Here is a 24,175-nt window from a genome sequence, read left to right as displayed (position 1 = left end):
GGTTAAACAAGGAACTTGCCCCAGGGAGAAAGGGTGTGTCTATTCTGCGGAGCTGGAGGTAAGCATTTGTGCAGGAAAAACCTAAAGCACCTAAAGAACTTCAAGGAACAAGCTGGGGCTTTGAGCCTCAAGCCATGTAGTTTAGTTGGAGAAATTCTCATATGGTAGTGTATTAGACTGTAAACTAAAACTGAGTGAGACGTAGCACACTAGAGACCTGCTTAAAATATCACAATTAAGAAGCACTTAATGAGCTGCTCTTTCAATCAGCTAGCTTTTGGGGGAAACTTCATTATAACTATTCTCAGCTCTTATATGCATGCTGTATTAAGGTTACACTCTCATATTGTTTTACATGGCAAATAACAGTGTGAGGTTTTTAAATAAAAGGTTAGTTAATTCTTACAACCTTAAAATTCAACAGACTATGGTGTGGCTCTCAACCCTATGTAATTCCTTAAATTCTACTGTTACGGCCCATTGTGGGGTATATTAGTAATTCCTGCAACACAGTTCCAACTTTTTATTCTCTCCCTGGAAAATTTTCATGAAAATATAAAGTACCTATTAGCCATTACACAAAATGCAGCCATTTCTGTAGGGATTATATTTTATTCAGATCTCTTTCAGTAACTATCACTCACTACCCCTAAATAAACTATGCCTGCATTTGTATCCACCTGTGACTGCAGTCAATGTAAATGACCTGGTGAAATGCTTAGTAAGAGTTCTGTAGTCATGAAACTTTCCTGTCTATGAGACAGCCTCCAGATGGACCTTTTTTTAGAGAACTGGTTGGATTTATATGTATACACGCATTTTATAATGCCTATAATACTTAATCAGACAAAGCAAAAAAATTATATTTATACAGTGTCCTCTTCTCACCATCATTTACAAAGTTCAGTGCTTGGTAAAAGACAGCATCCATTCTGTGTGTCACTTCAGCACTGACACATCACGGTATGCCATTCATCAAAGCCTTTTCTGATTTGAAATTCAGGCAATTTTTTATGCTATCTCTCATATAGTACCACACAGTTGAGAGTCTGTTGGTTGTGTTCAAGCAGTCACTGCAGTCTCTTAGAAAAATGCAGTTCTCCTTAGGAAACAGCCAATACCAGCATAAAGACTTACTACACTACTGCAACTGCAGTTGTGCAAAGGACAGTATGTGGTGCTAATATTGTGTGTAGATAAGGCCCCGAGACTCACTTCAGCTTCTCCCCCCTCCAACAACAACAGCAACCAAAACCAAAAAAACCAAACAAACAAAACCAACCAAAAAAACCCAAAAAACCCAAAAACCAAACCAACCAACCAAGAAAGAAAGAAACAAAAAAAGACATGTACCTCAAAATCATAACAGTTGAAATAACTGATTTTCAGTTCCACTAAAAACCTCACAGACAGGCCCAAATTATCAGAAGTGTGTCCACATGTCTGTCAGATTCTCCACCTCCTCCACCTTGCCTAGCTGAGGTGTGGATTCAGGGGCTAAATCCCTGAATGTGCTATTTTTTTAAAAGTACCAAAACACAAGGCTATGATACACATAATCCGGTCCTTGGAAGTAGCAAACCTTACCCTGGCTTATTTGACCAACAGATATAACTCTGCCAAATTAATGTTTCTCCTCTTGCCCACGAAAGTATCCTTAAGGAGAAAATTATGTTCCTCTTTTTTCACCTCCACAAGTTTTGTATTCCCTTTGCTTACTATAGCCCTGATGGCTTCTCATGATATTTCTGATGTCTTTTTGTGTTTGTGCAGGATGGATGCAAATAAATCTGTTATATACTTCTCTAGTTTTACAATGAGGAATCTAGATTTTAAAAAAACCAAGCTGTCGAAGTGTTGCTGTTCAATTTCCTCTGGCATAGTAAGTTTTCTTACAAGATTAATACATTGCTATCACTTGAAAGCAAGAAATGGAGAAAGCAAGCAAGAGCACCCTAATTGTAAAAACACAGAACATCCTCTGTTCAGAAATACAAAGCTTTCCAAAATATGTACCAAAAAAGGTAAATTTCTCACCTTCCCCACTTCCTGTAAGTAGGAGTGGGTTTCTTGTTTGTTTTGTTTGTTGGCTTGTGGTTTTGGGGTTTTTTCCCCCATAATATTGGGACTTCCAGCAGCAGAACTGTTGAAACAGCTGCAGTCCTATGTTTTATATCACCAGTATCTGGAGTCCCTCCTGATATTCTCTATCTCATTTCCAAGTTTAACCTCACTCTGATCACCTGAAATCTTCTGGCACGGTCTCCTTTCCATTCTAGGAGCACAGTATTATCTATCTCTGTGTGTTCTGTGGTCATACCAGAGATTGCTGGCTATGGTCAACAGAAATGACTGTAGGGACTTTCCTGTCTTCAATGATTTTGATTGTCTAACCGTTGATTTGAGCTCCTTACCAGACACAGCTGGCAGCTGCTAGGGGAAATAGAAGCTATTTCTATTTCTGTTTTCTATTTCTATTCTCTACGTATCTTCATCATATCTAGAATATTAATTCTTAATTTCTGGGTTTTTTTTGATCAAGTCTATTACACCAACACCTAGACTTGGAGCTCTTCAGCAGCCTGTCAAGTAGCCACTACCCACTTTCCCATTTATTTCAGTGTACCATTGAAAGTTTTGTCTGAACCAAATCCCTACAACTACCTCAAAAGGAGATTGTAGCGAGGTGGAGACCAGTTTCTTCTACCACGCCTGCAGTGAGAGAATCAGAGGAAATGACTGTAACCTGAGACCGGGGAGATTCTGATTAGATATTAGAAAAAATTTTTCCCTGTCAGGGTGGCCGGGCATCGGGATGGGCTGCCCAGGGAGGTGGTGGAGTCACCACTCCTGGAGGTGTTCAAAGAGGCGTCCGATCTGGCGCTGGGCGATGTGGCTCAGGGGTTTAGGGGTCACAGTGGCAGTGCTGGCCTGGATGATCTAAAAGGTCCCTCCCGATCCTGACGATTCTGTGACTCTGTAATTCTGAGTCCTTCTTGTAAATCCTCTCTGTACTAACGCATCTTCACGGTCTCTTAGGTGCGGCTCCCAGCTAGTTTGTGTTTCCCGGGAAATGGCGTTCTGCCCCCGCAGGCGCTCCGGGACCACGGGATCTGCGGCGGGCCCTGGGAACGGGCACGGGCACGGCCGCTGGCCCAGACACAGACAGACACTGACCCAGACACGGACTCGGTCCCGGACAAGGGCGGAGCAGAGACAGCCAGGCCCCGCCCAGCCCCGGGCTCTGCCTCGGCCCCGCCCCTCCCGGCCCCGCCCCTCGCAATGGCCCCGCCCCCCGTAATGGCCCCGCCCCTCCCGGCCCCGCCCCTCGCAATGGCCCCGGCCCCGCCGCGGCGCCACGGCGCCCCCTGCCGCCCGCCTCCTGCCAGACGTTAGCCAATGGGGAAGGCGGCCCCGCCTCCGGCGGCGCCTGATTGGCCGCGGCCGGGAGGGTGTCGCGGCGGGCGGGGGAGCAGCGGCGCAGTCGCGGGCGGGCGGCGGAGGCGGTGCCGTCTCAGCGAGTCGCAGTGTCGGCGTGTCACAATGCCGAGGGAGATCGAGCTGTGCCCCGGGCGGCGCGTCGGCGGCGACCAGCCGTGCTTCATCATCGCCGAGATCGGGCAGAACCACCAGGGCGACCTGGACATCGCCAAGCGCATGATCCGCATGGCCAAGGTGCGCGCGGGGAGGCGAGCGAGCGAGGGCCCGGGGGCGCTGCCGGGGGACGCGCCCGCGGGGAGCGGCTTCTCCTTCGCGCGGGAGTGCCGCTCGGGAGGAGCGGGGTGACTCGCGGGAGGGCTCATTCCTGAAGCAAAGTGTCTGCAGCGAGACCCTTGCGCTCGACTTCGGGGAAGGGTCTGGAGCGCCCGTCCGGTGAGGAGCGGCTGAGGGGGCTGGAGTGGTTTAGCCTGGAGAGAAGGAGTCTTTTAAAGGAGAGCCTGGGGAAAAGGAATCTTCTAAAAGGGAGTTGTGTCGCTCTCTACAGCTACCTGGCTGTGGCCAAGTGGGGGTCGGCCTCTTCTCCGAGGCAGCCAGCGACAGGATGAGAGGACAGAGCCTCAGGCTGTGCCAGGGGAGGTTTAGATTGGGCATAGGAAGAAACTCTTCACAGAAGGGGTGATTAGACACTGGAATGGGCTGCCCGGGGAGGTGGTGGAGTCACCATCCCTGGAGGCCTTTAACGACAGGCTGGACTGTTTAAGGAAAGGCTGGACATTACACTCAGTGCCATGGGTCTAGTTGACATGTTGGTGTTGGGCCATCGGCCATCGGTTGGATCTCAAGTCTTTTCCAACCTAATTGATTCTGTGTGACATCCACAGCCCTGCAGCTGTGGTGTGAGGGAATTTGGGAAGAATCGGGCAGCTGCTGAACTACTTCTGATGAACCTCCAGTTTGACCTGGTTGCATTGGGGTTTTTTTCAGGTAATGCTTGTGCCATCCAGGAAGACAGCCAGGCTGCTTTGAAATTCGATGTTATATCTGTTAGATAGAAAACAGGACATCACTGAAGAACAGCTCAGGGCACAGTGTGTTCAGAGCTGTAACTGTGGTGTAAGTGCAAAATAGTGTAATGAGGATGTATCTTTACATTGTCACTTCCAATGGATTGTTATCCCAGGAGGTGTTCACGAGGCATCTGGATCTCACACTGGCTGATTCAAGGGTTACAGTGCTGGGTGGACTGTTGGGCCAGATGATCTTGAAGGTCTCTTTCAACATTGATGATTCTGTGAACTTCACATTTAAATTCCTTGTTCCACAGAATCCTGTGTCTTGTTTTAATGTAAAATTATAAAGTGACAACTGAGCTGGAAAAAAACACCACAGAAATCAGCTCCTCAAATAAGTGGCATTCATAGCAAGAGGCTATGCAGTTTTGTACGTTTAGTATGATGTCCCTCTAGACTGCTGCTCTGCTAAGTGTTGAAGTAAAAGGGCTTATATGTCTGCAGGTCCTCAGTCACTCTGTGTTCATTACCATTTCTGTGATTGCTGTGATGATACTGGGAAAACTCCACAGCAAATGAGCACATTAGTTGCTCAGTTCTTGTGTTCACACTCAAGATGAGTGCAGTTTTTCTTGCACTGCCACTCAGTGTGCACCAGCTTCTTTTGCAGGAATGTGGAGCAGACTGTGCTAAGTTCCAGAAGAGTGAACTGGAGTACAAATTCAACAAGAAAGCCTTAGAAAGGCCGTACACCTCTAAACACTCCTGGGGGAAGACCTATGGGGAGCACAAGCGCCACTTGGAGTTTAGCCATGACCAATACAGAGAGCTAAAGAAGTATGCAGAGGAGATTGGCATTTTCTTCACAGCTTCTGGCATGGATGAGGTATGTAAGCCATACTGGAATGACAGTGGGAGTCTGGCTGTTGTGTCTGTTGGGTATTATTAGGTGTGATAGTTCTTGCATAAAAAGAATATGTGGATGATGAATTTCTACACAAGGGGACTAGAGTAATTTGCCAGTTCACCTGTATGGTGGACCTGCCATGGTTGAGTAGATGGCTGAACACTTTGGAAGACTTGCTGTGTGCACTGCTACTACTGTTTATACACAGTAAATAATATTAGAGACAAGGTCTCAGTTTGAACTTCATAAACAATCAAGGCTTTAAGAGTTTAGATCAAGTCAGTGTGATCTGATTGCTCTCCAGTGTTGTCTGGTATGTTGGCTCCAAGAATTTCAAACTTCCTTCTGTATTTAAACCAGATTCCTTTCTTAACCTCATTCAAGTCTCCCACTTCTTTTTCCCCTCCTTGCTGTTTACTAGGACCCTGTTGGTGTTTCTAAGCAGCAGAAATGTCTATACCCCTTTTTTTTTTATTAATCTCATTGAGAGGGCCCCACCTTGCCCTGTTACTCCTGAAGCATTTACTGATTTTTGCCAGTGAGCTCTTGAACAGTCAGCTCCACCTTGAGATTCTCAAGTGCATGAAGCTCATCTGCTGCTGATCCCCCTTAAGATGTGAATACTTCTAACTGGGCATGTTGCCTGCCTCAGAATAGTGTTAGTTACGGTACTAAGAAATGCAACACACATTTGAAATGTGTAAACTGGAAAGATCAGGTAACAATTGAACTTCAGTGTAGATCAGAGATTACAGATTGCTTTACTTTTCTTTGTGGCCTAGAAAATACAGAAAAGCAAACTGTAAGAGACCCTAGCAGAAGTATGCTAGCCACTCTTGCATATGGGCAGCAGATCAATGTCCCTGGCTTCCTGCAAGTAGCCTCATCCAGGATGGGATAAGGATGTGATTTACTTAATATTTTAAGGTGATCTGTTCAGTGCCTCACTCTCTTAGCATCAGAGAGAATTCCTAATATATTAGGGTTATCTCCTTCCTCATAATTTTTTGTCCTGCCTTATCTGACGTAAAAGCTCATACTTGTACCTCCTCTCTGGTAATTGAGCACAAAAATTATTGCACCTCTTCTCTTTTGTAACCTCTGGTCTAGGCAATTTCAATTCCTTCAGCCTTTTTATGCTGTCTTTTCTAGTGCTCTGGCCATTCTTACTGCTGCTATCAACTTACTGTCCTCAAAATCCTTGAGTTGCTGTGCCTCTTCTGAGGTGGTACAAGCACCAAATATTATAAAGAACTTCTTCAGATGCATGATAGACAAAAAGATGTTTTGTGTGTATGGCAAAAGCTCAGTGCCGTGGATTCTGAAATAGATCTGTGAAAAGAGAGTGGTGCCATGTTTTGGTTGTCATGTCTCCGTGTGTAGAAGACCTGCTGAAAACCATGTACTCCTTTAACAAAGGAGTAATTGAACCCAGGATTCTTGGACTTCTGTATCTGGGACCTTAAAAGACCCATGTGCCTTTGCGGGGGGAGAAAAAACCCACACTCCTTCTTTGATGTTAAAACCTCTGGGTTTTAAAGGCTATAGTGCAATACAGAACACCTTTCATATGCAGCAGCTAAGATCACTTTCTGCCTCTGGGATCCTTCTTTCCCTTTGCTGTGCTCCGTTGTGTGTGACCTTATCAGCTAATTAACAGAACTGATACATGTTTGTGCCCTCTTGTTTGAACAGTAATTACATTACACATCTCTTAAGATTTCTGGTGGCATTTCTGCAAGACGTGGGTTTGGAATTTAAGGAAAACATTGCATAAATTGACATCATAAATCCTCAAGAATATGTTAACTTCTGTAAATTTAACATAATCTCTGGAACTCCAGCTATGTCAAAGAGGTTAAATTGTGTGTTAACTATATGAGGAAATCGATGAACTGATGTCTGAAGTAAATACAAAGGCTATGAATAACTTCTTTATCTATTCTGTTCCAGTGTGTACTGGAGACAAAACAGGATCTCATTGAACCACTCCCTTTAATGTCATTCCTGTTGCTTGAAATTACTTCCTGATCCTTGAATCTCCTACAGAAAAGCTGCCAATTTTCAAGAGATATTTACCTAATGAAGAGTGGCTTTAGATATGAGGCCTATTCTGTTATATTTCATTTTGTGCCATCTCCTGAGATTAGATCTGTGGGGGTTTAATATAATGTATTCATTGTCTTTATGCACAATGAATAAACTATATTAAAGAGATGTTATACATCCTAGGTACAAGAAATTGCATCTCCATCATACTGATGATAGAAAAATTAGACCAAATGAGTTTCTCCTCTGGACATTAGCACTCTTTCTCTGGCACTGAGTAAATTTAACTGCAACAAGGAATGAGCTGAAGAAATTAAAAGTGTTTGTGAGTGACTGATGGGGAACAAAGTTAACCACTTCATTGTTTTCCCTGGAGGTGAAATGGAGGATTTAAATATCTCTTGCCTTTAATAGGTTTGGAATTAGAATTTTCTTCCTTGACAATACTAATTTTTAAAAGGCCCTTACTAATGTAAAACCAGTTTTCAGGGAGCCTCCAGTAATTCCTGAATTGTCTTCAAAATAGCACACTTATTTTTAGGCAAAAGCAGAGTATAATTAGCATTTGAGTAAACTGCTTGATAGCCTTTTCTTTGGCATATTTTATTTTCTAGTATCTCTCCTAGAAGCAAGCCCATTTTGTATTTCCCTTTTTGGGTGCTTCTTTTTTTCAGGCGCTTATTTAATATGCTTGTACAGTTTTTCAGTGTGGCAGATCCATTTGGGAAAACTACCTGTAGTTTTAAACTCTCTGTGGTTTAATATTTCTGACCTGCAGGAAGTGTGTGGCTGGAAGACTGCCTGCGTGCCTGTAACGCATTCCTTCAAAGGGCAAGCTCTCATCTGCAGGTAGTTGCTCTCTCTGGTAGTGCTAAAAAAAAAAAATAAGCAAGAACGCTGTGGCCCACAAGTTCATCCTTAAGTTAGAGGAGCAGTGGAACTCTCCTGTACTAAGCAGCAGTTCCTACAGCTGGCTGACCAGCTGTGGCTGGGAGACCAAAGAGGCTGCCTTCCGACCGTGATCCCAGTCGAAAACCTGTAGAGAAATAGTACAAGTATGCAGGAAGGCACCATAATTATACTTTCACCTGGAGGGAAAGCAGAAACCCATATCCTCAGGATAGCAAATGTTACTTCAGGAGCAGTGTATTTTGGGGAGATATCTATAATGTCTACCTATTTAACTCAGCCTTGGTTTTGCTATTCTGAAGGGTTATTTCCCGGCACAGTGGTTCTTTATCCTTTGATCCAGCTGGTGTGTTAAAATGCGGTGACTTCTTTTCCTTGTAGATGGCTGTGGAATTTCTTCATGAGCTGGATGTTCCATTTTTCAAAGTAGGATCAGGAGATACAAATAATTTTCCATATTTGGAAAAGACTGCAAAGAAAGGTAAGCATTTTCTTTGAGCCATCTTGGTAAACATCACTGTGTCTCAGTATTAGTATCAGTTATTAGATCTTTCATCCAGTTGATTTTTGGGAAAAAATCTGAAGTTTCTTTAGAAGAAACTCAACCTCAGGCTTGGGAAAAAAAGGTTCACCCAGCATTCTTTTCTAGTTTTACTGGATTAATTCACTACAAGAGCTTAATTTAATCTTGCAGGCCTACGGCAAAATTTTTGTGTATTTTCTAATGGCTAGGTCGCCCAATGGTGATTTCCAGCGGCATGCAGTCCATGAACACAATGCATCAGGTTTATCAGATTGTGAAGCCCATCAATCCAAACTTCTGCTTCCTGCAGTGCACCAGTGCTTACCCACTTCAGCCAGAGGATGTCAATCTCCGTGTTATATCGGTCAGTGAGTAACCCATGCGTAGGGTAGCAGAGAAGGGCCGTGCACTTCTGCTGAGATACATTTCCAGATCTTTGGCATGCTGGAATTTGCTTCTGAGAAGTCAGAAGATGTATCGTGTTCCTCTATTTCATGCAAGTGCTGAACTAAAAACACCCAAAAGATCCTTTTTTTAGCAAAACTCGTCTTTGAGGAATATGATAAAGGGTATTACTGGAGTATTCACAGCTCAAGAGAGGAAAATACGACATTTGGTTAACAGGTTAACCCTGTGCTTTATAATGCAAAGAAAAATTATGTACCGTTAAGAAAGTGCATGGAAGTGAGAACGTAACTCTACATAGGGAGCTAGACCAGCAACTTTTGGTCAAAAAGCTTCATGTGAGTATCAGAGTAGAGAAGAAAATCGATTAGACCCTGGTATAGTTCCCTTCACTGGAAATATTACTTGGATATACCTAATAATGGTATAAGGAAGTTTTCCCAAATTGGCCAGTGTTCAAGCACCAGCTTAGATTTATGCACATGTAGTATGTTATTTTTAGCAGAATGCGACATGGCTGCATTTCATTGCCTTTAGGATTGGGTGACTGTCCCCTGTGTATGGATTAAAATATTGCTTCAGAATTGAAATACAGAGTTGAAGAAATCTGGATGTAGGTTAAGTTTTACCAGTCCACTGGGTTCTTGTGTGAAGACAGAATGCTACTCTATCACTGTTACTTACAGTGATGTAGGCTTTGAAGACCTGGAATAGTAGAACTGAATTAAAAGGAAAAACATTAAGTGGTAGAAAAGAACATACCTGCTTTCTCTTGTTAGTATTGATAATGTTAGTGAAATTGGGAACGTGGCAATTGGTAATGCAGTGTGACTTGCTGAATGTAAAAAAATGCATTCTCAGAATAACCAACTGCTTGTTTTGTGCCACAATAATTGCCCTTGGGTTTTTATTGCAGTTATCACTGTTAAGTTTGCTTTGTCTTTGAAATTGCTGCCTTGGTAATTAAGACCAACTCTGTCGTGATTCAAGGCGTATCAGTCAGCTTTTCCTGATATCCCCATTGGCTATTCGGGACATGAAACTGGCATAGCCATTTCAGTGGCAGCTGTTGCTATGGGTGCTAAAGTAGTGGAACGCCACGTGACCCTTGACAAAACATGGAAAGGAAGCGACCACCAGGCATCTCTGGAGCCAGACGAACTGGCGGAGCTGGTGAAAGCCATCCGTACTGTGGAAAAAGCAATGGGTTCTCCAGTCAAACAACTCTTGCCCTGTGAAATGGCTTGCAATGAAAAGGTAACTTTTGCTTTTGATTCATGTAAACCTGCAGCTCATTTAGACCTACAGCTGATAATCTGTATTCAGAAAAATAGCTTGCTGTTTGTTTATTGCAGTAGCGTTCCTGCCTCTGCACTCAAAAAATTTCTCACTGCATTACGTTGGCAGTTTTGAGTATAATGGAGTTCTATGTTTATCATCCAGTAGTTAAATAAGTTGAGTAGAAAAATGGAATGATTTAGGTTGGAAAAGACAGTTAAGATCATCGAGTCCAACTGCTAACCTAACGCTGCCAAATCCACCACTAAACCATGGTTCCTGAGTGCCACATATGTTTTAAATAACTCCAGGGATGTTGACTCAACCACTTCCCTGTTTCAGCACTTGATAACCCTTTTGGTGAAGGAATTTTTCTTAATATCCAATCTAAACTTCCCCTGGCATAGCTTGAGGCCATTTCCTCTTGTCCTGTCTCTAATTGCCTCGTAGAAGAGACTGACCCCCACCTGGCTACAACCTGCCCTTCAGGCAGTTGTAGAGAGCAGGAAGGTCCCCCTGAGCCTCCTTTTCTCCAGACTGAACAACCCCAGCTCCCTCAGCTGCTCTTCATAAATCTTTAGATGCTTCACCAGCTTCGTTGCCCTTTTGTGGACTCAACTCCAACACCTCAATGTTTCTCTTGTAGTGAGGGGCCCAAAACTGGACACAGTATTCAAGTGCGGCCTCACGTGTGCCAAGTACTCAGTAACAGTAATGGGAATAATATGTCTCTATGATTGTATATGAGCTGCTTTTACATTAAGCTAAAATACCAGTCCTTCTAATCAGATTCCCTCCATTGTGATTTTGGAACATTCCACTAAGCCACCATCCAGTTTCAGAAAGGATCTGGATGTTCCCGGCAGCCCGGTTACAGCGAAGATTTCCATGGCTAACTCAGCCTTCATTTGGAATAAGCAATGCAGAGGGCACAACCTGTTCCCAAATAACTGCAGAATATTTTTTATCCTTTTTTTCGTATACTAAGCCTAGCAATGTGTTTGACTTAAAAAACTTTTTTTCCCCACCCCTCTCCTGTAGCTGGGGAAGTCTGTTGTGGCGAAAGTGGCAATTCCTGAAGGTGCCGTCCTGACACTTGACATGCTGACCGTGAAGGTGGGAGAGCCGAAGGGATTTCCCCCGGAATCCATCTTCGATCTGGTGGGCCAGAAGGTTAAAAAAAGTATCGAAGAAGATGAAACCATCACTGAGCAAGTAGTGGAAAATCATGTAAAAAAAGTGAAGTGCTAAACCAAAGCACTCCACTCCGTGTTTCACGCTGTACTACTGCACAGCATATTTAAGAGTAGCAAAGAAAGGGGCATAATTATGGGGATCCAAGCAGGCTAGCATTTTCAGGTTCTCATTAGTAGGAAGTTTCTGAAGCAAGGGGATATAAATTACGAAGAGCATTTTATTAGAAACTGTATAGCATTGTGCCTAGGAAATACCATGCCTCCTCCCTTCTCCATTCCACTTAACCTAGATTAATTTGGAGTTTTGCCAAATCTGAGACCACAGTCTGTGCTTTCTGGCTTCCTTTTTCTGTTAAGAATACAGTAAATCATAAGAATTTTTCCTACTAGAAAACTTTCTACTAGAACAACTTTTGAGTTGTTCTACCCCCTTATCTTTTGATGTTCCTTTCTTTTCTGCCATTTGCCTCACCCCCGTAATAGCAGGACTCTAGCTGGAGTTGAAGGCAGCTAAGTGAGAGTTCACATACCCTGAACAGAAAACTACACATGCAACCTGATGAATTTTTCTCGAGATGAAAGCCTTAAGATGAAAAGTCTTCTGATAAAACAGTGGGTTGCAGGAATCTGCACTCTGTGGGAAAATGGGCTTCTTGAGAAATGTAGGTTTTCAAGAGACAGTACCAAGAAAGGAAGCATACTGCATATGTAGAAAGGTCCCATTTAAGGGGCAAGGGAACATTTTTGTGAACTGAAAGGCAGGAGGGCAAGCCAGACAGATTAAGCAGGTGAGAAAAGTAGCTCTGAGATGAATCAGTGGAAATAAACTTAACCTATGCTGTAAAATTTGTCAGAAGCATCTGTTGTGAGCTGAGTGAAGACTAGATCTTAAATCAATTCTGCAGAGCATTTGGATACCTCTGTTTGGACCTGGGGGGGTGTAACTTCTCGGGTAGGAAGCCAAGTGCTGGTGAAGATTGAACAGCCCTTTTCCTGTACTAACAAGCAAATACATTATGATAGGGTTTTTCCCTCAACACTGGAGTTTGAGATGGCCAAGGCTGACTGCCTGACTACATCACATCATTACATGATGGTCAGTGCACCTCTTGTGTGCTCTACTCTTGCGTCCCAGCCTCTCACTTTCCAAGTAAGAAATGCAGTCCCACTGCTGTGAGCCTGCTGCTTTTCCCTGTGACCAGGAAGGAGCCATATGGAAGCAGCTGCAAACTGGGCATTCCCCAGTTACCTCTCTGAGCACAGAACTGCTTCAGTGTAATTCATCGGGTTTTTTTTTTCTGTGGTGGAATCATTTACTAGTGATGGTTACTTGGAACTTGCTACTTTTATTTTCATCACGAGGTGGTGAAGTACCTAGAATTTGGTGATGGGTGTTTCTGTACCTGTGAGCTGTTCACTTTCAAAATGTTTACTCTTCTCCAATTCTGAGGAAACTGTACTCATATCTTCAAATGGGGAAGCAGAGATTGAGTCATGTGCTTGAACATACATGAGCTGTGACTGATACAGCATGCTTGCCTTACATTAAAAAACTACTCAATTGTTAAAAGATTTTTTTTTTATTTCAAATTTGAAAAATAGATTTAGCTTATAAAACAAGCTCTTGTTTCTCCATTTCAGCCTATGGTCAGACCTTGCCTTTGCTAGCACTGTTGATGGCTCCAGGGCCTTTAGGATTTGAAAACTGTAAGATTACCTGACCTGCTTTAAATAGCAGTGGTTCTTGAGTCTAGCAGGGCTGTTCCTAGAGACTGCTGTAAACATAGGCTCCAAAAATTTCCAAGACTTTAATTAATGTATTGGGAGAAAAAATATCCATATACAGAAAATTGCGAGCTGTGTCTCCTAGTTTTATGTGAACAGATGTTTATCCAGCTGCAGTTAAAGAGCCTTTGCAAAGTGGACAGAAAAATAAGATGAGCATAAATGCCCTGCTGACCTGGTGTTTTTATTGCCCCTGTGGGCCTTCCAGGCATTTCCGACTCTGCTGCAGGTTGTACACGGCTGTTTCTCACGTTTCCACTTAATAGGGAAGAATAGAGCCATCCAGAAGCCCAACTCAAAGTCCCTGTCACATGTAAGACCAGTTAGTGGCTATTAAATGTGGCCTCAAAAGCTCCTACTTCAGAAGGGACCTTTCCAAAAGTCCGTGCCAGTCTTTGATTTTTCCAAGATGACATGTAAGTATAAGGTAATTCACTTAGTGCATTTATTATCCAAATCTGACCTTGTCAGCTATAACAATATACAATATATAAACTTGAGCTTGAACCAAACTAAACCCATTACCCTACACAACTGCAGCCTCTCCAGACAGATGAGGGGAGGAAGTTCATAAAAAAATATGTCAATATCCCCGTTCCACTCTGAGCTGTAATATGCTTCTTTCAACTAGACTTTTTCCATTTTGCAAGTTGAAAAACATACAAAAATATTACATATGGCACTTCGGGTGGTACATCAACACCATTTATAAGAGCCAGATCGCCTTCCCCCATTGACAGAGGCATTAAAAATTACAGTTGGTTTTCTTGAACTTACTGTTACCTTCTAAAAGCATCATAGTTACAACTTTCATACAGAGATTAATTCATGCTAAAGTGGTTTTCACAGAAAAAGCATAAAATAGTAGGCTTTTTTTTTTTTGGCTTCATTCCTTATGGTAATTTGCATGTTCTAATGGACCCTTCCCAGAGTCTCAAGGCTGGATATACTGGTTCTGTGAACTTGCAGTGGAAGGTGTGCAAATGAGCCATTCCATCACTAACATTGTAGAATGAAAGGATTCCTGCTTCATAATCCAGAAAAATGCCAATGCGGTCAGGATCATCCTCTACCAAGATGGGGATTCTCTCCCCCTTGTGAAATGCCCAGTATTCCAATTCAAACTTCTTAAGGCACCAAGATGCTCTGTTCCAGCCCAGCCGGCAGGTTTCAGAGTCTCCTTTCCTGCCAATGGAAGGGTAGGCTGCACCAATCCACCAGCCGGCTCCAGCATGAAGCAGGTCAACTTCCCAGTAATGGCTCCCAGAGAGGAATGCATCTTTGCTTAGCACTTGCCATAATTTATCGAATCTCTGGGGACCACAGGGGTAAAATATCCTCCTCCAGTTGCAGCTTACTTCAAGACGGTCATCAGACAATTTCAGTCTTGGGTGAATGCTGTCGTATTCCCAGGTTGGTGATCTTGCATCTGCAGCCAAAGCCATAAACATACTTACTATGTTTATCATGACCCTTGGAAGAACTCCAAGTTAAAAAATGCCTGTAAAGAAGCCCACAGCCGGCAGTGTCTCAGGACAGAGACAGAGCCAGAAATCCCGCTGTCCCAGGGGCACTGGGGCTGGAAAAGGCATGCCAGAGGGATCACAGCCCGGCACCAATATTGCTGCCTCCATGCCTGTGTAATCTGGGCTATTCACAGTGATGGGGACCTCAGGCACAGCACCAACACTTCATTACAGGGTTATGGCTCAGAGAATCAGGAAGCCTACAAGTCCAAGGACACTGGGTCTGGAAAGGGCGTTCCAGTCTAAATAAGGCAGGGTGCCAACATTGCTGACTCCACACTTTTCACATCTGGGCCACCCCTTGTGATGGGGACATCAGCTGTAGCACCAAGATTCTCTTAGGGATAGAGTTCAGCGAGTTACAGAGCCTACATGCTCCGAGGATGCTGGGGCTGGAAAATTTATGCCAAGCATATCATGGCAGTGCACCAACATTGCTGCCTCCACACCTTTCTAATCTGGGCCACCAGGGTGATGGGGACCTCAGCCGCAGCACCAACCTGCCGTTAGGGTTAAGGTTAGGCTTCAGAGAGCCATGGAACCTACAGCTCCAGAGACAATGGGGCTGGAAAAGGCATGCCAAGGGAATCACGGCAGGGCACCAACACTGATGCCTCCATAGTTTTCTGGTCTGGGTCACTCAGGGTGATGGGATGAAGGGAAGCTGTACGCAGAGTGGCTACAGTCACTCAGCTTGTTCAGCTCGGAGAGGAGACTGAGGGGAGACCTCACTGCAGTCTACAGCTTCCTCATGAGGGGAAGCAGAGAGGTAGGCACTGATCTCCTTTCTGGAGACCAGTGACAGGACCTGAAGGAGTGGTACGAAGCTGTGCCACGTGAGGTTTAGGAAAAGGTTCTTCACCCAGAGGGTGGTTGGGCACTGGAACAGGCTCCCCAGGAACTCATCATAGCCCCAAGGCTGACAAAGTTCAAGAAGCGTTTGGACAATGATCTCAGGCACATGATGTGATTCCTGGGGTTGTCTGTGCAAGGCCAGGACCTCAGTGATCTTTGTGGGTTCCTTCCAACTTGAGATCTGAGGATTCTGTGACCATACTTACGTTTTAAGAAAAGCAACCGATCAACAGGAGTCATGGTTTTCAACACTGTTCCAGGTTCCTTCTTTGCAGTGGCGTTAAGGCTACTGAAAACATCTGGACAGAAATGAAAAGGGATAGTTCAGGGAGTCTGCCAGTTCTTCAACTTCCATTTTCCAACTTCATGGACAAACTCTGTTACTTTTTCTGGGGAAGGGCTACTCACTCTGTAGGCTTTCAATCTTATGCTCTTTGGATAGCACAGAGATGCTGGACTCCTGTGTTGCCAAAGAACTACACAACTGAGCACAACACCAAGCAATCACATCTGATTCCTTAAAAAGCAGCCCCTATCAGACGAGAGCAGTCAGGCAGCTGAAGACAGCTGCAGATGCTAACTACAGAGCACCTCCATGATGCTGTCTAGCAATCCTACACACAATCTGCAGTGGCCTTTCAGATCTGCTCTGACCATTTGCCCCAGCACCCTGCTATTTTGTTCTTGGCAATTCTCAGAAAAGGGATTATTAAAAGGTAGCTGGGTGGAATGTGATGGCCAGTGTTGCTCACTCAATGGGCAGCAGGGTTTTCCCATGGTTATGTGGCTTTGTGGTTCTGTGTCCCATTAGGAAACTCCTCCCTTAATCATGACAAAGGTCACTTAAGGATGAAATACTAGCTCAAAGACAAAAGTAATTCTAAATAGAACACGTTAGCTCACCTTTAGAGTACCAAAAAGCACAGAACTTTTTCTGACTGAGGCAGAAAGATCACTGGGTACATCAATTAGAAAAAGCTTTCAAATTTTACAGGTAGCCAATGTTCAGTGCCAGAGCACTCAGACCCAACAGTAACTGAAAGGAGAGAATACACATATTGTGCAGTTATGACAGTCTGCAAAGAAGTAAACTGTACTGAAATAACTGCACAGAACTGGAGGAAAAAAGCATCAGACAAACAAAAGACTGACTGAAGCATTGCTGTTTTCTCCAGCTGATTTGGTAAAAGTCCTGTTCTTACTTGCAAACCACACTTTATTTACAAAGAGAGCAGATGAAAGCAAAACTCAGAGCACTCTCCCAGATACCTTCTTTAAGCCGGGCTTCTAGTGGTTTCTGTAGAATGGACTGAAGAACTCTGAAGAAGTGCTTATAATGGTTAAGTATGTGTTCAAATGAGAGAGGTACTGGATGCCACTGTTCTCTCAGGTGCCTGGATTCCTTCATTTCCTTCTCAATTTCTACGTACTTCTGAGGGCAGAGAGCCAAATTCTCCAATTAGTAGAGACAGTGACATGAAAGGACTCTTCCCTCCCAGCTCCCACACAAGGCAGAGCAAGGACAGCCATCACTAGGTAAACCTATGGGCCATAACAGGCAAGCTTTGTTGTGTTCAGACTGCCTATTAGCTCATTAGCCTGCCCATCTCCTGCCAGTGGAGCCAGGGGCCACCCCAGAGATGGAGAACCCAGCAGTCATGGTTTAAAACAGCTCCCAATAGGGCTGCCTTTCCTCAGATCTTCATATGACACTGGACAAGGAAAGACCTGATACAGCATTTGTCTTCAAGATCAAGAGACACATCTCTCTATTCCATGTGTGCTTAAAATTAACATGGATTTCGTACAGATCTGAAATCAATGCCATAGCAGGAACACCTAACAAAAATCAGGTAACAAACTGGTTCACCAAAACACCAACACAAAGAAAATTAAGAAGCAGTTAGAAAGATGCTGCTTACACACAGAAGGATCTACAGAAGAGATCACTAGAGCAGTTTATCAAGGACTGTGAGGGTAAGAGGCAGAACGAGACCATACAATACCACCTCCAGCAACTGAATAGGATCACTGTCCTGTTGTATTTGTCTGATCCGACACGAGAAGGTCTCTAGGGCTGCAAGCTGTTCTTGACAGGACTCCAACTGCTGAGCATGTGCTCCTAGGGCTTGCTGAGTCTTTTCATCAATGAAGTTATTTGCCAGACTCTCTTCTTCCCGAAGAAGTAACTGGAGCTCGGTCACTTTTTCTGACAGCTGCCGTTTGATCATATTGGCATGTGCCTATAGATGAAGCAGAAGAGTGTCTCCCCATACTCACCAGACCATAAACATTTCGGATATTTCTCTCAGGCTTTCAACGTTGCCTTTTGATTCAATTTTACTGACTTTTCTGCATCTCTTCGTTAGCATGTGTCTACCCCTTAAGGGAGGGCAGACAGGATTTACCTGCTGATGTCTGGATGGAAAAGCTTGAGGGACGATTTTAAGATGCCTATTTATGCAGAGAGTGCTGTTTTCAGCTGGAATTTACAGGGTCAGGTACTAAGTGCAACAAGAGGCAGACCTGGTCCTTCAGTACCAAGACTCTGACCTCTTTCAAAGCAAGCTAGAGACAAGGAGCTGCTAAAAAGAGAAAGCCTCCAAAACAAACTGACATCAAACCTCTAGAGCTCCCTCCAGATCTTACTGATACTTCTGTGATAGAGCTGCTTAGAGATGCTTATTAGGGCAAAAGCCATTTCATGGTCTATAAACGAGGTGCAGTTTAGCATACATTCCCATTCTTAAGACAGAATCAATAGAGCTGTTCTTGTGTTTACTCAAACTCTCAGTAATGTAGCTCAGTGCAATGTAACATACATCAGTGAACCCAGAATAACATAGGCAGCTCGGGCTATCTGCTATTCCTCTGCACAAAAATTTCAACATTGTTCTTCCAGAGATGTTCAGCTGATCAGGGAATGAGGACCAGGTCTTTAGAGACTCTTTCCCTCTTCTCTCCCTTTGATAGTGTAATATATTGTGATGCACACAGGGAATACACTCTTTTCCTGAGAAGCAGTAGGTGTCTGGGTCTTTAGATAAGTACAGAGAAAACAAAATGTCTCTCCCTGGAATATGATCATCCAGTGGGGAAGGAAACCACACTTTACCTTCACATCATTCACAGCCTGCTCTACGCTCCTTCTGTTACCAGCTTCTTGCTCTTTCCTCTCTTCTAGATCCTTCAAGCACAATGCCATGAGTTCCTACAAAGCAATGAAACAAAATAAAACACTGCTTCACAACAAGATCTATAAAAATCAGAAATCAGTATCCAGCTTGTTTTCCATATAGGGGAGTATATCACCAAAATACTGAGTTTATGAGGCTTATTGGGGCCAGTACAGTGATGAACCATAAGGATTTCAACATTTCACCTGGTGGTTATACAGGTAAAATTTGGAGAGGTCTCCAAATTAGTACCACCTTCCTAAGGAACAGGGAAACCTATGGTGAAAAATACATTTTCATCTTTAAATCTATGGTGCTGTGCATTTCAAGACTACATGCTAATGCACTTAGCAGCTGAAGGGCAGCTAACCAAGTACTTTTATTCAGTGGATCAGTGGAAGGCTCCATCTAGAGTCAAACTCCAGTGAAATTTCAGGATGCTTCCCAAAAAGACCAGTCAGATATACCCCACTATCACTTCAGTGATGCTGTAGTCTGAATGCCTACAACAGCAAATATTATCACTTGGCTGGTGATCACACCATCTGTGATACTTGTGGTGTGCCCAGCACAGCACTGTTCATGTTCTGCTACATCCAGCCCCACAGTTTCTCACTCACAGCCCTCTGAAAATGGCTGTCCTCTGTCCAGCAGTCTTGGTGCACCTGCTGATTCATTTTTGTCATCAGTACCATAAAAGATCCAGGCAATGCTGCCCCGTGCTCTCACTGCACTAGTGTTAAAACAGAGCCTCTCAGTAAATACCAGACAATGTAGCTCCAGCTGTACCTGTTATCAGTGTCCTGTTCTGCAGCTGGGACCCACTCAAGAGCATCTGCCTGCCCATGTACCAGCTCACTGCAACATCTCCAGGGCAGCACAGCATTTAAACTCTGAAGGGTTGACAAACTGAGCTTCATGAAGTGTAGCTTCATCATCAACACGTTGCATTTCTGACATGTGCCTCCTCAGAAAACACATGCAGTTTGTCATTTGATTACAACAGAGTCAGAAGAAGATGGGCTCCCAGCAAAAGTCAGAAACTCTGCATCTAGAAGGCCCTTGGCACAGATACATCCATGCAAGCAGATAAATGTTTTTGCACAGAGCAAGACACTTCAGTTATGCTATCCATTCCAGCCACAGTTTTCCAGTCTTGTTTCTGAAGAACCAGAAGAATTCTGCATCACTTGAAGATTCTACTCGGTATCCACCTGCTTTAGTTTATTTTGCAGCCTAGACCTCATTCCCTTCACCAAAGACTGACAAAGACCACAGAGCAAAACCCAATCTTCCTTCTCTGCAATTAAAACACAGGGCACTCACTCCCTCACAAAAGTGACCATATGCAAACACTTATGCCAACCCCAAGCATTTCTGGTTAAGCATTACTTTCTTTACAGAGGTAAATGAAAGAGCTGCTTTTTAGCAATTGACACACTGCCAGGCAACCCATGTCATTCACCCTAAGGATTCAACTCCAAAAACATTCCTTTACGGATTGTCTGGATGCCTTAAGTCATTCAAGTGAAAACACTGTAAAAGCAAGGATTTCTGAGAGATGAGACTCCTAGCTCCAGTCAGGCTCACAGGACACATACCAAGTGCAAAGAATGCTGATCCTATATCCTGCACTCAGGAGGACGGGGAGAGTCCTTCCAGATGATTTTACACAGCCTTAGATCCAGGGATGAAGCAGCTGATGGACCTCACACAATGGTTCTCATCTCTTCTTAGCACTCACAGCTAGGATTTGATAAAAGCACGGTGGAACATTCTCTATGGAAGAAGGGCTGCCTGGCTGATGTCGTATCACAAGGGCTGTATAGAGTAACTGCTCCCAGCAAACAAAATCACTAGCCAAAATACCATCTCTTAGGCTACAACTACTGATAGTTTTTGCCTGAAATCTCTGCAGCCCTAAGCCAGTAGATATCAGCAGATTCTTCCTAGGGGCAGAGTGTTTCCACGGGGAACACAAGTTTACACACTGCTCAATTCCTAATTTGGCACACTCTTTATCAACAGCACGTGCTCCCCTGTGTCCATCAGGGAACCAGCACAACTTGTAGCTTCGTACACTTTACCCTGGCTTGAGTCAGGCTGCCACAGTACAACACCTGCATCCACACACTGCCCGGGTGTCATGAAGGGAATGCAAACACTGTAGTGAGTTCCCAGCTTCAAAAGGGATACTTTGGATGAAAGCACACCAGCAGGCAGGAAGAGTGCTCTGCATTGCTCAGACATCTTCAATGGTTTTACCCCCGTGCTGCTGTTTACTTGCACCTTAGTGCACTGCCCTCTACCCTTGTAATGCTGTCTAACATTAGGTGCAGTAAAAAGCCAGAGGAGTTTAGCATGACCTGTGTATCTGCTCAAATCTGCATGAACTTCCAAGCAGGAAGTTCTGCAGAAGCTGTTTTTTCCTACTGTTTTCTGTAGGAAACCTCTTAGTAACATTGCTCCAAAATATCACAGAAGGAGAGGGAAGGAGTTCTCTGAAATTATAGACAAAACAAACAAACAAAAAAGGGCAAAAAAATCACTCACGTACCTCAAACCTCTGTGTTACAACTTTTTAAGCCTCCCAAGCTTAGCATCACAGCATGCAGGCCTCAGCAAGCCCCCTGGTAGGCTCTCCAGAATAAAACAAAGCACAAGCAAGAAGTATTGGGCAAGCCTGAAAAGCCTCCTGGGGATATTCAATGGACTGCTACAGTGGGGTAGAGAAAAAAAGGCTTAGGGAAGAACTGCCAGTCTGATTGTTAATTTTCCTCACAGGAGCTCGTATGGTGCTGTGTTTCAGATGTGACTATACTGTGAGTGCACAAAAGGCTGCGAGGGGATGCAAGCAGGCAGATGACCCGTACTAACCAAAGAGATGTTCCATTCCATATAGTGACATGCTCAGAAATAAAACTGGAAGGGAGGGGTGGTTAGGTGGGTTAGCCATCTTTTGGTAGGGAAGCGTCTAGGTATTGATCTACACACGGGAGGTGGTGAGCGACCACCTTTGCATCTCTTTTCTTCTGTTCTCTTTTCCTCCACTTCTCCTTCACATATTTAACTATTTTTATGTCATGAATTTTCTTGGTTTTAGACTTCATTTCCTCTTCCTCTGTCTCTCTTGCTCCCACTGGGCAAGGGAGGGGAATAAGCAGGCAGCTGTGTTGTGCTTAGCTGCTACTGGTTAACCCACAACCACCCCTGCTCCCCATCCCCCAGGATTATCAGAGAACAGGTACTGTGCGTGGGTAGTAACTGTGGTCTAGCAAGCTACAGTGGTGGGGGGAAATGATAAACAGAAATGGCCTTTCCCCTTCCCCTGTGGCATCTATGTTTCTGTCAAAGGTGCTTCCAGCCTAGCAATAAAAACAAGTTCCCCAGGGCACCCAAGTTCCACGTATTCCACACATAAGGTCTGCAAAGAAAATGCTCAGACACCAAGCCAAAGTCAGAGGATAAAATGGTGCTGCATGTGACCTAACAGTCAATCTCACTTCCTCGTTCCTTGATTTATACACCTGTTACGTGGGTGCTTGGGTGCGACTGGTTAACTCTTTCCCTCCCGTGCATGTCCCTGTGCAGTGGCAGCAGCCTGACTCCTCTCCAGAAGGGATTTACAAAGCACTTGTCGAAGTAAGGGAAGTACAGAAACTTTGTTATGCTAGCCAGCACAGCCTACAAAACCGATGTGACAACAAACCCTGAGCTCCACAAGCTGTTCATAAGGCAAGCAAAGAAAGCCTAAAAGCTTGACCTACTGCTGTTGCACTGCGCTGATACTCACAGCTGCCACCACCTCAACCTCGGCAAAAGAAATCCCAGCTGCACAAGCATCAGAAACGAAGGGCAAAACGGCACGACATACAACCAAATCGGGAAGGTCCCTGCTCCCGCTGCCGGCTGATACCTCCGTCCACCCGCCCCGCAGGCGCTGGCCGCGCTGCAACCCTGCCCGCTGCAACCCTGCCCTCCGCAAACCTCCCCGCTGCAACCCTGCCCTCCGCAAACCTGTCCGCTTCAAACCTCCCCGCTGCAACCCTGCCCTCCGCAAACCTCCCCGCTGCAACCCTGCTCGCTGCAACACTGCCCGCTGCAACCCTGCCTTCCGCAAACCTGTCCGCTTCAAACCTCCCCGCTGCAACCCCCCGCTGCAACCCTGCCCTCCGCAACCCTGCCCTCCGCAAACCTGTCCGCTTCAAACCCCCCCGCTGCACCCCTGCCCTCCCACCCCCCGCTGCAGCCCCGCACTCACCCGCGTGCGGCGGACGGCCTGGGGCAGGAGGCAGGCGCGGTGCCCGCGGTGCGCTCCCAGCGCCGGGCACAGGGCGCACACGCAGCGCCCGCAGTCCTCGCAGAACAGCTCCAGCGGCCGCCCCGCGTGGGCACCGCACACCCGCGCCCCCGGGGCCGCGGCCCACGGGCCCCCCTGAGCCATCGCGGGCGGGTGCGGGGCCCGGGGGAGCGGCGGGAGGGTGGAGGGTGCGGAGCGGCCGCCGCTGTCCCGCCGCGCCTCTCGCCCTCCGAAGGGGGCCGGCCCGCGTCCCTCCCCGCCGGGGGATCGAGCCGCGATGCGGCCGCGGGCGCCGAGCAGTCAGTGCCCGCAGGAGCTGCCCCTGGGAGCGGCAGAGGCGGTGCCGCGGGACCTGCCTCCGTCCGGTGCCCGCGTTGGAAAGTCGACTGTTCCGTGGGGTTTCGAGGGGGGGATGGGAGTCAGTGTTACAGCCGAGCAAAAAACACTTATCCGATACAAAAATAGAAAACAAATAGTCACCAGGGCTTCCCCCCATCCCCCCCCCCCCCGTTTTCTATTTCTCAATTACAATTGTGTGCTCCGTAATGTCTCATTTATAGAAATCGAACCGAAGTGCTCACGCTCTTACGGAGTTTGCATACTTACTTTCGTTGGCCAAAACTCTCAGACACACGTTCAACCAAATGCATACGGGTTTTTCAATCTGCTGTCTTCTTTCTGGGAATAAAAGCGGTAGAGGATATTGACCCGCACACAGGAAAAAAAAAAGATGTGAAAAAATAGGAAGAGATTTTAAAAATAAGCATTTTGGTGAAATATTTGGCGCATTAATATATATGTATTAATACATGAGA

At 45.2% G+C, this 24,175-nt stretch overlaps 2 protein-coding genes across 2 annotated transcripts; one reads left to right on the top strand and one right to left on the bottom strand.

Annotated features, from left to right (window-relative positions):
- The first annotated feature begins 3,480 nt into the window (after positions 1-3,480).
- Positions 3,481-13,288, top strand: NANS (N-acetylneuraminate synthase). Its single transcript, XM_064642748.1, has 6 exons — positions 3,481-3,675; positions 5,122-5,337; positions 8,698-8,797; positions 9,049-9,203; positions 10,235-10,501; positions 11,564-13,288. The coding sequence occupies exons 1-6, from the start codon at positions 3,544-3,546 to the stop codon at positions 11,771-11,773; spliced, it is 1,080 nt and encodes a 359-aa protein (XP_064498818.1). The 5' UTR covers positions 3,481-3,543; the 3' UTR covers positions 11,774-13,288.
- Positions 13,289-14,311: 1,023 nt separating this feature from the next.
- TRIM14 (tripartite motif containing 14) lies at positions 14,312-23,642 on the bottom strand. Its single transcript, XM_064642749.1, has 6 exons — positions 23,322-23,642; positions 19,000-19,095; positions 17,894-18,127; positions 17,154-17,316; positions 16,091-16,183; positions 14,312-14,932 (listed from the first exon to the last, which is right to left on the bottom strand). The coding sequence occupies exons 1-6, from the start codon at positions 23,502-23,504 to the stop codon at positions 14,397-14,399; spliced, it is 1,305 nt and encodes a 434-aa protein (XP_064498819.1). The 5' UTR covers positions 23,505-23,642; the 3' UTR covers positions 14,312-14,396.
- Positions 23,643-24,175: the final 533 nt, after the last annotated feature.

This window comes from Pseudopipra pipra, chromosome Z, assembly GCF_036250125.1.
Source record: "Pseudopipra pipra isolate bDixPip1 chromosome Z, bDixPip1.hap1, whole genome shotgun sequence".
NCBI classification, from domain to species: Eukaryota; Metazoa; Chordata; class Aves; order Passeriformes; family Pipridae; genus Pseudopipra; species Pseudopipra pipra.
This window is presented reverse-complemented; position numbering and strand designations above follow the sequence as displayed.